At 39.3% G+C, this 14,310-nt stretch overlaps 1 protein-coding gene across 1 annotated transcript in view; it reads left to right on the top strand.

The window, feature by feature from the left end:
- The window catches only part of GPC5 (glypican 5), a 1,214,889-nt gene that overhangs the window by 661,539 nt on the left and 539,040 nt on the right, over positions 1-14,310 (top strand). Inside the window, exon 10 of the mRNA XM_090023649.1 lies at positions 11,816-11,978. Within this exon, the coding sequence (XP_089879775.1) occupies positions 11,816-11,978 (163 nt within the window). The remainder of the gene's footprint in view (positions 1-11,815; positions 11,979-14,310) is intronic.

The following is a 14,310-nucleotide window of genomic DNA, read 5'->3' as shown; positions in this document are numbered from 1 at the left end:
ATCTGGGAAGGCTGCTTTTTCCTTTCCATGCTTTTACAATGGAACCTTATTCCTCACAACCAGAAGAAATATCTGCTACTGAATCCATTGGTGACTGAGAGAATGAAATGTAGATCCTGGAAGCAGTCAAACTGATTGTGAACTAGTGCTTGATTCCTTCAGAGCCCTCCCCCCCACAGGGATACCATGTAACCATGCCGTTTACAGCACTAGAAAAGCTTTCTTGTGTTATTGTCTGCAAACTATACTTTTTCTTAAAGAAACTGAATATAGGAAGTAACATTGACAAATATGGGCGCCAGAAACAATATAATAGGACTTATTCACCTTATATCTCCAAAAATAAGGAGTTTGGCCTAATGAAGATAAGGCCTATTTTAAAATTCTTTGGGGGTTCTTTTGTTTGCTTCAGTTTTCTGAGTCAAGAAGGTGAACTGGAGTAATAGTCTCAGCTTTTTCTCTGCAACAGGAGGAATAGAAACTTCTCATATATTTCTTTATTTATTACAAGACTCAGGTATATGTTCAGTATGTAATTGGCACCAACTAAGAAATATTATACTGGCAGAGAAAGAATGCAAAGGAAGTAGAAAAAGAAATAAAGGACTTATGTCCATAGATCCTGGTTTCCTCTGTTAAAAAAAAAAATCCCCAATTTTCAGTTTAAAAAAGTAAACTAAAATCCACATTTTTCCATGATTAAAATGAAACACCACTAATATATATATAATTATCTTTCATGTGGATTTTTGGGTTACTTTTCTAAGCTGAAAATTGAGGATTTTTTTTTATCTGAGTAAACCAGTATCCCTGCTAATGTCGGAAGCTCCTATTCAGATAAAATGCCCCTGGATTTCATGGCATCCATTTTTTATAAATAGTTCTTGTTCAGTTTGTGGTGAAGCCCCACGCTGCAGGTTGACCTGCTCTGTGTACCCCACTAGAGAGTCTTCCACCTTCTTGGGATGCTCACCTGCCGTGGCTTGGTGGAAATTCTGTGTCGAATTCTGTCCCATAGGAAGCAGAAGGCTCCATTCTCAGGGCTATTCCCTCTCAGCCAAATAGTCCACAGTGGCCTTGTACAAGATGCTGGGCCTATAATGGGGGGCTTCTCTGCCCCTGAACTTCTACCAGAGGCCTCCATAACCATATAATTGCCAGCTCCCACTGTTAAGGGTTCACAGCTAGGGATCTAGGTACCATTCCGCCCTGGGAATTCCTAGAAGTCCATCCAGTACAAAAATTTAAAAAAAAACCAATAGGGCAGGTGAAATGCTCCTCACTCTCTGTGGCCTTCTCTCTCTGATGGAGGGTCCCTCTCTTTACTGCTTCCGGTATTCCTTTAGCATTTCTGTTGGATATCAACATTGGGCTCTCCAACTGCAGCTCATTTCTCCTGCATCAAGATGAACCACCTGTGGTAAACTGGTGTCAGGTGTTTCCTTTCCTGGGGATCTGCACAACTTGAGCTGACTTTCCCAGCCCCCATGGTCCTAGATAGTGCCTCTTTCTCTAGAGGGCCCTGTTTCCCTGGGCAATTCTCTAGGATGTTGGACCAGGGCTGTGCCGGCTGTCAGATAGCATAGAGTGTTCCTGCCACCCATCCTAATGCTACTGGGGTTGTATGCCACCTAGCCCAGAAGAGACTGGTAAAAGAAGGTTTTTACCCCTCGTGTCTTTGGCCACGCCTTGGGATGTCTCTGGAGTGCAGCATCGCTACCGGCTTGCTCACTGCTCCTCTTCAGCTGTTGCCGCCTCTCATCCTGGCACTGGTGAGATGGCTTGGTTCTTGGGGGTTAAGGAGAAGGGGGCAATTGGGGAAGTCCCCCACTTGGCTTCCTCTATTCTTCTACAGCCTGTTAGTTTATTCACCTTAATTGTATATGTGGCCTCTTATTGTTATAAGACAGCAATTAGGAACACTTTTTTGTTGAGTCTTCTTTTAAATGAGCTTTATTTCTCAAATGTTAGATCAGTATTGCAATCTTCACTCAACATAGTGCCTTTTTTTCTATTAATTGAATATTCTTGGGCCAGGTATAGACATTACACTTTTACCTATATAAGTGATTGGACACCAGTCTATACCTGTAATAGAACAGAAGTTCAGCACATGCAGACTGGTTTTAAAAGGGTGGAACCTGGTCTAAGATGTGCTCCTGCATACCCCACCCTCCCCACCAAAGGATGAATATACTCTGTTCATTACTGATCTAAACTATACCATTTACAGAAAGCTGCATAACTTAAATTAATTCCACCTTGGGCTTTTGAATGTCTGTACCTAGCCTTAGTGTTCTTCAAACCATTTGCAAACTGATCATGTGGTTAGGAGATTTCATTTGTGATGCATTTTACAATAATATCTAGATAATCGTTGGAGTCCCATTGTGCTAGGCACTATACAAACTCATAGCAAATTTTCCTTTACTCCAGGGTTTATCTGGAAAGTGTTTTTGTAGTCCAGTTCATTCAACTGGCAGGCCAAGAGGGTGTTTTGAGTTTGGAATTGTTATAGCCAGAAAACTAATTTGTCCCTTGTTAAAACATGCCCATTATGGCAAAGGAAAAAGGCAGCCTTAGAAGGGAATCTGCCTTCTTGATCATAAGATAAGAAACTATAGTAGGGAAAAGGGAACTGATATTATTTAGTCAAAGATGTAGTAGGAATAGAAGAGGGCAATGCCCATTATTCAGAGAACAGAAACTCCTTTTGTTTTATCTTCCTCCAAAGTACCCCCAGCTGAATATTATGTTCAGCAGAAATGTTACTGTAACCTCACTGTGGAGTAACAGTGAGTTCGAAAAACTTCAGAGAGATAACGGTAAATGGTCCACAACTAAGGAAAGTATTGCAGTGTGTGGAAATATGACAATGGCAATAATTAGAGAGATAGGATGGTTCAAGACCTGGAGTCTGATAGGGTACCTGGTCAAAAAAGGTGAAATTAAGAAACATCTACAATAGTTTGAGGGCTGTGTCAAAGGGAATAACATGAAAATATGTGGTCTGAAAAGCAGTTTACTTGTAGTATACTAAAAAAGTGAAAGTAAGCTTTATCGTCTCATGCTAGATGTTATATCTACTGATTCATTTTGTTTTACTTGCACCAGTTCTTAATATAACTAGTTTTTTTTCCCCCATTCAGTCATGATGTTTTGGGGATAGTTGAGGGTTTGATGTAAGCTATCTAGAACAACAGATCTTCAACTTTCAAACAGGTGGGGTGAGATGTGTTGAAAATCTATATAAATGCAGGGATTGGGGGGTTGGGTTTTTTTTTTAAAGCATCAGCTAAAGAGTCTTCTTATAATGTGCACCAGGACTTCTTATAATGGCAACCACCAGGTGTGGTGTCTGGGAAAGGTTTAAAGACATGAGGAAAAAGGGTAAAACATGATAACTGAGCACGATGTTTTTTTTTAATGTTTGTGTGGTTGCACAACTGACTCAGGAAGAACAAACCAAAAAGGATATGAGGCTACACTGGGCTTTGCAGTTCAAATGGAGTCAATTGAACTGCAGAGGGGTTCAAGTTCAAGAGAAAGAGAGAGAGAAAGAAAGAGTTTTAAGTCACTTACTGTCTTGTATTCTATGTTATCTTCAAGAACTCCTGAAATGGGCAGAGAATGTCAGTCTCTTAACTACAGTCATACATAATGTGTGTTAGTTCTGCAATTTTCATTACCTAGATAGATGAAAGTGCAAGCTTTGAGCACTGGTTTAATGTTGCTCTCATCTGTTATCACAAAAATGACTGACTTATTCACTTCATTTCCTGAGACCTATTTAAATCTGCGTAAAGACATGCTAGCAAGAAATCTGTAGCACATTCTTAAAGAAAAAATATTTTTCCAAAAACTTTCTGGATATATATAAAATCAGAAGTGACTTGAAATAATATATACTCATGTTCACTGAGCTAGTGCCAAGCTCTTTGCTCCTCTGCTCATCACTCATTTTATAAATTAATGCCTAGAAAGAAGACTAGACTACCCATGACTGAACTGGTCTAGAAACAGTGAGCTGAGGAGGTTTGCTTGTAAAATTCTCTCTCCAAGAAATTTCCCATCATGCTGCCTTTAGTACATGTTGCAAAGTTTCTGTCTTGGAGAAAACTGTCCTCTATCATTCTGATTAATAAAGGAATGAGATAAGGATATGTTTGGAGGATGAATATGAGACACATGTTCCAAGACCTTTGCATGCTAGGGGGAAAGGGAAAATAATAAAATACGATGAAGGATCCTTTAGTAAGCTTTTCTTAGAGTTAATCTGTTAAATGGCTGGATTTATGGTGATTAGATGCTACAGTAAATCCTACGATTAGAAAATAGATTACCAGGCCACAGAGCAAGCAGAAGATAAATAGCAGACTGACAAATGAGTCTGGGGTTTTATTATGCATGGCTTATCTATGCACTAACTGTACGGACTTCATAGTAGTAAAAGGATATTGATATATCATATGGCACAGTTTATAACTGGGCAACAAGAAGTTGTTTCACAAGATAATGATTATAATCATGTTTGTTTGGGCTCACCAGAGGGTACTGGAGCTTATATTTGGCATATTGTATTGTGTGTTTGAGGGAGTGTCTATGCGACGCCAAACGGTGACTTTGCTCCAGCACTGTGCTTTAGTACTTTCTTTTGGAATTAAAGCATGGTGCAGTGTGGACATTTACTGTGCTCTGCACACAGTGCACAGTTAGATTTCGCCGCTATGTCGTGGTAGCGGTGGGCTATATCAGGGGAAGCGTGCCACTATGGCAAAGTAGCTGGCAATCACAGCATGCCATGTGATCACAACATCACTGTAGAGCAATGTGTAAACATACCCTGTATGTGGTTTTTTTTAACTTTAATGAAAGCAACGTTTTCTCCACTTTCATTGAAGCCTTCCAATGCAAAATTTCAGCTCTTTTCTGAAAAGTAGAAATGCAATATATTTTCATTAAGAGATTACATTAATCATGAAAACTGCATTTGGGTGCCTCATTTTTCTGTGTTTCTCATAGGCTGGATCCCTAAGTTGTTGTATATGTCCACACTATAGTATTTCACCTCCCACACTATCACTTCCTGAATCAGAGGAAGTCCAGCTGTGGAATTCGGCCCTTACATGAGATTGGGGACATCAAATCACCATGTTAGTTCCCTTAGATATTGTGGTCATTTCATAGTTTCATAGTTTCTAGGGTCGGAAGGGACCTGAGCAGATCATCTAGTCTGACCCCCTGCCATGGCAGGAAAGAATACTGGGGTCAAACGACCCCAGCAAGATGTTCATCTAACCTCCTCTTAAATACCCCCAGGGTAGGAGCCAGCACCACTTCTCTTGGAAGCTGGTTCCGGACCCTAGCTACCCTGACTGTGAAGTAGCACCTCCTGATATCTAACCTAAACCTACCCTCTGCCAGCTTGTGACCGTTATTCCTGGTCGCTCCTGGCGGTGCTAGGGGAAACAGTGACTCCCCCAATGCCTGCTGATCCCCCCTGACTAGTTTATAACAGGCCACAAGATCCCCCCTCAGCCTTCTCTTTTGGAGGCTGAACAGGTTCAGGTCCCGTAGCCTCTCCTCATAGGGCCTGCCCTGTTGTCCCCTGATCATACGAGTGGCCCTCCTCTGGACCCTCTCCATGCTGTCGACATCCCTCTTGAAGTGTGGTGCCCAGAACTGGATGCAGTACTCCAACTGCGGCCTGACCAGTGCCGCATAGAGGGGGAGGATCACCTCTTTGGACCTGCTTGAGATGCATCTGTGGATGCATGCCAAGGTGCGGTTGGCCTTCCTAACTGCCTCCCCACACTGCCGGCCCATGTTCCTCTTGGAGTCAATGATGACCCCAAGATCCTTTTCTGCCTCCGTGCTGACAAGAGGGGAGTTCCCTAACCCGTAAGGTGCCGGTTGTTCCTCCCGAGGTGCATCACCTTGCACTTGTCTGTGTTGAAACCCATCCTATTCTCGTCCGCCCACTCTTGTAACCTGTCTAGGTCTGATTGTAGCCTGTTGCATCCTTCCAGTGTGCCCACATCCCCCCAGATCTTAGTGTCAGCAAATTTGAACGGGGTGCTTTTTACCCCCTCATCCAAATCACTGATGAAGAAGTTGAACAGTGCGGGCCCGAGGACCGAGCCCTGCAGAACCCCACTGCCCACGTCCTTCCAGGTTGAGAAGATCCCATCTACTACCACCCTGTGGGTGCGGCCCGCCAACCACTTGGCGACCTATTGACTGTGTGGGTGTCTACACCACAGCCCCTCAGTTTCTTAATGAGAACAGGGTGAGAGACAGTATCAAAAGCCTTCTGGAAGTCCAGGAAGACTATGTCCACTGCTACCCCTTCATCTAATGATCTGGTGATCTGATCGTAAAAGGCCACCAGGTTGGTCTGACAGGACCTGCCACTGATGAACCCGTGTTGGTTGCCCCTAAGCATGCAGTCCCCTGCTGGCCCCTCATGGATGTGTGCCAGCATAATTTTCTCAAACAGCTTGCCTAGGATCGAGGTAAGACTAACCTGCCTATAGTTTCCCAGGTCCTCCTTCCTACCTTTTTTGAAGAAGGGGACCACATTGGCCCTCTTCCAGTCCTCTGGTACCTCACCAGAGCACCACAAGTGCTCATAAAGCTGTGCCAGGGGACTTGCAATGACCTCAGCCAGTCCAAACTGAACTATTCTGAAATATTAGCATTTAAACATTCAATTTTTTATTTGGGGGAAGGGAGTAACTTTTTTTTTAACAGAAAGCAGACTCTTTACATTGGAAACTTTTTGTTTGATTTAAAAGCTTTGGCAAAAATATACCAGCCATAGTAAGCTTAAGTATTTCAGATCCTGGTTAATATAACAAGAGTGGCTAATATAAATATTACTGACATTAATAGCCTAATAGTACCATGTGAAGTTTTGAGGTACTCCATTCGTAAAGCTCATCTTTCTTGTGTGGATATATATATTTCCCTAAATATATATTTTCAGAGTATGTATTTTTCAGGATAGTCTCCTATCCTTTAAGAAGCATGATTTTTTAGGGGGGGTTACTATAGGGTTTGGATATATTAACTTCATAACAGACATGTTTACAATTGAAGGGCTACATACCTGTTGATTTAATTAGGTAAACTGGATTCACTGATGGAGTCATAGGGTGGCGTTAGCAACTGCCAATTAAAATGCTATTAAGAATAAGAATTTGCAGGTAAATTAAGTTAAGAATATATCATGAGTCTATGAAGCAATTGAAGATAGTGTGTAGTGAATAATAGAATGTTACAGCAAAAGAATGAAACAAATAATAATGGTCATTTTTCTTTCTTGGGAGATATAAATGGACGATAAGTAACCTAAATGCAAATGGGAATTTTCTTAATGTTTATCATTGAAATCTAACTGGCATCAGATCATTTTTCAGGTTCCTTCAGGTTCCTTGCTCACTGGGGAGTCAACCAGTTGAATTTTCTGCAAGAAAAGTTAGACTTAAATAAATAAATGTTTTCGTTAAAATGATGATTTACTTTAACAGGTTCAAATTTTAGAACCAAAAAAGACCATTTTGATATTTTTTTTCTTATCTTCTGCTTCACATAGGCTATTGGATTCCTACTAACTTAATTCCTCCTTCAAAATCAATACTGTGCCTCAGTTGGAGAATATCTTTTTAGAAGAAGAACAATCTTGATTGTAAAAATTTCCAGTTATGGGGAAGTCACTGGTAAATTGTTCCAGTAGATATTTATTGTCACTGCTATACTGCTTGTCTAAATTTGTCTAGCTTCACTTACCAGACGTTGGATCTTATGTCTTTTTCTGCTGTCTTGAAGAGCCCTCTAAAATCAAATTTCTCTCTCTCATTTGATTAAATCACTCCTTGACCTTCACTTTGGTAAACTGAATAGATTGAATTTGAATCTTTCATTCTAAGAAGAGTTTTCCAGTCCTTGAATCATTTTCATGGCTCTTCTCTTGAACGTTTTCCATTTTTTCAATATACTTGAACTGTGAATACCGGAACTACAGACCATAATCCAGTAGAGGTAGCAACACCATCAAATAGAGGTAACATAGGTACCTGCTGCTTTTCAATATTTCTCTCTTGACCTATACAAGGCTACCCAGTTTGACCTCTTTGTCATACATCACACTGAGAAATCATGTTCAACAGATGATCCATCTTGATTATGGATTTTTGGGGGTGTTTATTCGAGGGTTCCTATTTGTCAGAATAGTCTCTTACCCTTGAAGTGGCTTTTTTGGTTATGAACTCTAGATTTATATATATAGAAATGCACTTCTGGGGTTTTTCACTCAGCTTACAAATGATCTTTTCTTTTTGTCATTTGCTATTTTCACAACCTTTGCATCATCTACAGAGTTTAACTGCAATGATTTAATGTTTTCTTCTAAGTTGTTGATAAAGTGTAAAGGGACAAAAACTGATTACTGTTGGCCCACATTAGAAAAGTACATACTGAATGCTGATTTCCCACAATTATACTTGTGTTAGTTTGAATAGCTTTAAATGCATTTAATGTTTGCCATGTTTATTCTGTTTCATAATAATTTCTTAAGCACTTTGTTGTCTAAAGACAAGCCAAATACTTATAGAATTCTAGTTATAATGGCTTTATCAACCAAAGTTACAATAAAAAAAACTTCTAAAATACATTAGATTTTAAGAAGGTAAATTTGATAAGCTTTATTTTGATTACTATTAATTTTTATCTTGTCTTACTGCTATTCTTAATGGAATCCCATTTCATCTGTTTCATTTATCTTGCCCAGTATAAATATTAGGACTGTAACTTTTAAAATCATATTTTTAGATTATGTATTAATGCAACATCTAAAAAACAATTTGAAATGGAAAGTTTTAAATTAGAAAACTGAAACTTTAATTGTGAAACCATGAAAATGGTTAATTTTCCTCCCCTTCCCTCTCCATCCTACTTTGGAAATAAGCAATTTGGCTAAATCTACACAAATCGGGGGAAGAAAGTCATATTGATTTTCATTTTTGAGGGGACTGGGGGGGGAAGGTACTGTGCCTTTTGACTGAAAATTTTGACAGAGTACAAACATTATATAATGTTTACATTTAAAAGTTTATAAACTAAACTTTATAAAATGATATACTAATGAAGAGAAGATTAGAACTACTTAAAAGTTTTCAAAGAAAATAAAGCTCATCTTAAAATGTTAGTTAAGCCTAAATGTTTCATGAAGAACACTTTGGTTTTATGAACTTCCACTAAATCCATTGAAGGGGTCTTCTGGAACACAGGCTGTATTCCTGCTGGTCTAGCCTGCACCTAAGAATACTGGAAGCTGTACCCCTTGCTGCTGCTTAATGAAACTGACTTTCCTGTCAATTTCAGTGTGGTTGTAAGAAGCAAAACTGACAAGGACCTCAATTCAACTGAGGTTTTGTAGGGTCTAGGGAAAATTCCAGCTCACAGAAAATTCCTGATGTTTTGGTTTATTCTAACTGAGACTGACACCAAACTTAAATCCCATGAACCAGGAGTCCTGGTTTTAGGCCAACTCTTGGAAAGATGTCAGTTACTAGTGCTTAATTTCTGGGTTACAAAAAAAAGCACTTTATGACATTATCTTTCTTTATGACTATCACAGTATGAGGATAACATGTGTACTTCAGTCTTGTCCAACTGGACCATACATTAAGTCTCTAAAATAAAATGATCTCTATTTTCTGCATCTTCTTAAATTACAGCTTTATTTTGTACTGATGCAGTTGTAAAATATAAACTAAACATTCTAAAAACCTCTAATCCTTTGAGTGAATTAGACAAGCTTTGAAAAATCTCACAGACCTTAATGTACATTGAATAAATAACTTTTTATTAGTACTAAGTGGGCACTTCTACATATGCCCTTTAATGAGCATTAGCCTATTTTAATGTGCATGAAGCATCACCCCCCAAAAATGAACTATTTAGTGAATGCTCATTAAATAGACTAATGAACATTATGTATCACTTAAAAACCATGCTGTTTAGTTAATGCACATTAAGACAGGTTGATGTGGATTTTCCTAGTACTTCACAATGGAGGTACAAGATTTAACATGCATTAACTAAAGCATGTTAATACACATGTAGATGTGTCCACTGAGTCATGCTTTGCAGACACCTACTAGTGTGTTTATATCTAGGACAGTATTTTATTTGTATAATTATGATAATAGAATGAAGAGAAAAAAAATTAAAAAGAATTAAGTGTTCTTTCATTTTTTAAAATCCCTACTAGCACAGGTACAAAGGGTTGTAGGATATTGTTTTTTGATGTCAAATTTGCATTGTAAGAGAAGAAGACACGCCATTGTAAGCTGTGATCTTATGAGATGTCTCAAACTATGCAGAGGTTAGCCAATACAATATGAGATTGCCTTGTAGAGACATTCATTTTTTTTCCTGGGAGAGTTATTGCTCTTCCGGGAAAATCGTAAGTGTACGTATGTTGAGAGTTTTTCCCCAGACTAAAAATGGCTTCTTCTGGAGAAAAGAGGGTTATATCACTCCCAGGAGAGTTTCTCCTGGGAAAGCAAATGTCTGTACATGCCATGGCATCTCTCAGAAGAGAACATAGTCTTCCATCATCACCACCTGCCCCTTCAAACTTTTCCCCTTGGAGAGACAGGGTGTCGCTTTCTGGAAATTGCAGCTTCATCAGAGAGAAGACATCCCTTTCACAATCTCCACATTGTGCTTCAGGGAAACACAGGTTGATCACGGGTAGTCTGGGGCAGTCAATCAGGGCTACCCTATGAACTGCTGCCATCTGTATCCAGGCTGACTAAGGGGGCCTACAGAGAATGCTGAGATGTGTGTACAGGGGTTTCCCTGGCTGCCCAGTGTCAGTACTGCTCTCTGCTCTTCAGGGCCTTAATATTTGAATGTCCATATGTGCAATTTTGGGTAAGTTTCTGTATCAGGAGAACACAATTGGAAGAATTCTCCCAGATTATTTGAATGTGGATGCAGCCATAATTGAGTGACTACAGCCAGCTATGTTTATGATAAGTCGGTATGTGGAGATATTGCTTACTCTGAGTCAAAAAATGTTTAGTGCCTCAGTGTGATGTGATAGAGCACTGAGTTTTTAGAGATGCTGTCTTTCAGATGAGATGTAATAAGCCCTAAAACTGATATAATAATCCCATATGAACATTTAAGGAACTCTTGGAATCATAAAAAATCTTCTTGACTTGCCTCTGGAATTTCCATGGCAGAGTGTATGCTTTTGCTCTCCTATGCTTGGTTTCAATTCATTTGAGGCAATGAAGATGCCTAGAGTGTGTCTGCAACTACTGCTCTTTGGCACATTGGAGGTGGAAGATGTAGAGTCACAGGCAAGTGTGTGGGACAAAGCTGTGTACCTGCACATTCAGGAGTGCTGTGGAACCAGTATGGAGACACCTTGAACACAGAAGGGATTTGCTCTACCTTAGTTGTTCAACAGTTCAGATCAAGGTTTTAACTCAATCCTCTGGACATTGATAGGGTATTTTTTTAGTATTCATTTCTGTGAACCACGACATTTACTAACAGAAATTGGTATGAAAAATGCAAGCCATCTAACCTTTGAGAGGCTGGCTCTTACCCACCAAGATAAAATAATGTTTATGGGAAGGCCTGTGTATAGTCTGTTTTCCAAACTACTGTAGCAGTTTAGATAAGTATTAGAGACTCATGTAAAGCTTTGGATGCTCATTCTAACTGATGGGTGAACTTCTTGAAGCTTTCTTATCTCTGTTGAAAACTGTCATGCTATATTTTGTGCTTTCAGCTGTTGCAAGGGAAGTCTCTCCCTAAGTATGAGAGGTGGGATTTCCTACAAGTGGGCAGTGGTGGAAGCATGGATGAGAAAATCAGCGGAGACTGTGATGATGAGGATGGTTGTGGAGGATCAGGAAGTGGAGAAGTAAAGCGAGTCCTGAAAATTACTAAATGTAAGTTCATGTTTCTAATTTAAGGTTTTTTAAAAAGAAAGAACCAGCATGTTTTCCTCCATGGGTGACTGGTGCCACCGGAGTCGGCGGGGTGGGTGGTACGTGCCCTGTGCCCTCCCAGCAACCAGTCAGTGACCAAGGGGAGTCCCCCTAAACTCATCAACCGGGGGTGTTCCCCCTGCAGCCACTGTGACCAGGAAGCAGCCGCAGTGCTCCCAGAAGTAGCTGTGGTGCTCCTGGAAATTCCACTTCCTGGCTCGTTCTCCACTCCCACCTGTTCCCACTTCCCGTTGCCTAAGTGGGGAGCGCAGCCTGTCAGGGGGTGCACCAGTGGTCTCAGGGGGTGCACATGCACCCCTCTACACATTGCCACTGTTTTCTACTGAGGAATCCTGTTGATCTACCTGCTTATATAAAGTGTATGTTATGGGTATCACAAATACCTTTATCCTTATATGTATTCACCATGTTTGGCATACTACAGAATGTGCTATCTGAAAAAATTATATTTTAATCCATTTATATAATGTTACAACTTTGTCTTTGTTGTGCTAAGCTATGGGTTTGACATTGGGTATAACATTTTCATATCTTTCCTGAAAATATGGAAGTAAGCTATAATATAATATTTGGTCAATGATACAATGCTGTCATAATAATAAATTGCTCACAGATCAGTGAATGTTAAGAAAGAACTACGTGAATAATTGACTTCATCTGCTATGGAACTATTCATATGTATTAGTTTTGTGAAGAAAAATATTTCTAAACACTCAATATTAGTGGAAAATAAAATAGTAGTTGGCTATAACATTGAAGGTGCTGATTGCCATTTGCTATTAATGTTCTACTTTGCATGTGCTTTCAAATATTCTTGTGGAATTTTCAAAATATAACTTAAATGTTTGGTAAAGGATTGATTATATAGTTCCAATTGAACTGAAATGTGATTTGGATACTTACCTTCCATAACTATTTTTTGTTCATCTGAGCTTTGAAAAAGAAAGTTAGAAATTCAAAAGTTCTTCTTCAGTATATTTATTCTGTAAGGTATTTTACGGCATAAGCAGCATGAATAAGACTATCATTTTGTAAGATTGATTGGGTTAAGAAGAGGTGTAGTGAAAACAGTAGGAAGCATGAACTTCCTTTCACTTCTTTATTGCATTAGATTTTGCATGTATCCTCAATTACTTTTGTTTTATCTGGAGAGCCAGATGACTTTTTTTTTTATCCATTCTTCATCTAACCTTATCTTTCCTCTCTGTTTGGCTGTACATAAGAACTCTGAAATCACATACCACAGGGATGGCCAACCTGAGCCTGGGAAGGAACCAGAATATAGTAATATGCATTGCCAAAGAGCCAGAGTAATATGTAATGATGTGAGGTAATGGCTATGGAAGCTGGTCACCATGTGCTTGTGCAAAGATTCAAGGAGGTGCATATTAACTTCTGAAGAGCTGCATGTGTCACTGGAGCTGCTGGTTGGCCACCCCTGACATACTATATCCTGATTATAACTACTTCTTCCACTTTGGGGTGGGCTTCTAGCTGTGTGAATTTATGGAAACAAAAACTATGCTTGTCTTGCAGATTCAGAGCAGGCTTTAAAATGTTGTAGAGAACAGGTCTATTCATACACAACCCTTTCTAAACTTTAGTCTCTGAGTCCATACAAGATTCTTTTGACAGTCAAACCCATAAATCTTTCTGAAAGATTTTTTGTGGTCACCGTCCATACTCATTATTGCATTGTTTTCTGGTTAATAACTGATTTTGTTCTGGGCTCCTGTATCAGAATGTCTGTGACTCCTGTGTCAGTGGGGGAGGCCTTCCTTTCTTTTTTTTTTTCTTTAAAAAGCACCAAATGAACACATCAAAATGATTTGAATGAATTTTCAAACTAAAATGCAGCTCTCAATTATTACAGAATTTGACAGGAACCAGCAGACATCCATCCTAACCAACTAGATATATATAGAGAGATATATATATAAATCCACTGTGCTATAAATATCAGTGGACTGCCTATTAACTAGCTAGGATTTCATTGCTTCTAACTTTCAATTTTTGATAAGAAGGCAGACAACCTCTGAGGGCAGCATGCAGAAATGATGTAGGGCAAAGAAAATGGGAAGGTTGGTCACATTTCTACTTCTGTATAATGCAATGGCTTAATTCCTAGTCTTCATCTATACTGATATATGGATGAACCTAACTATAAAATGCTTTAAAAGATTTGAGTAGCATAGCGATTGAGCCAAGGCACCACATAGTTTGAATATTTGAATGTGAAGTAGGACTGTAGTGTTGTACTTCTAAACACATA

Source organism: Crocodylus siamensis, chromosome 1 (assembly GCF_052110815.1).
Source record: "Crocodylus siamensis isolate JL-2025a chromosome 1, ASM5211081v1, whole genome shotgun sequence".
Lineage (NCBI taxonomy): Eukaryota > Metazoa > Chordata > Crocodylia > Crocodylidae > Crocodylus > Crocodylus siamensis.
Note: the sequence above shows the minus strand (reverse complement) of the source record. Positions and strands in the feature narration are given on the sequence as shown.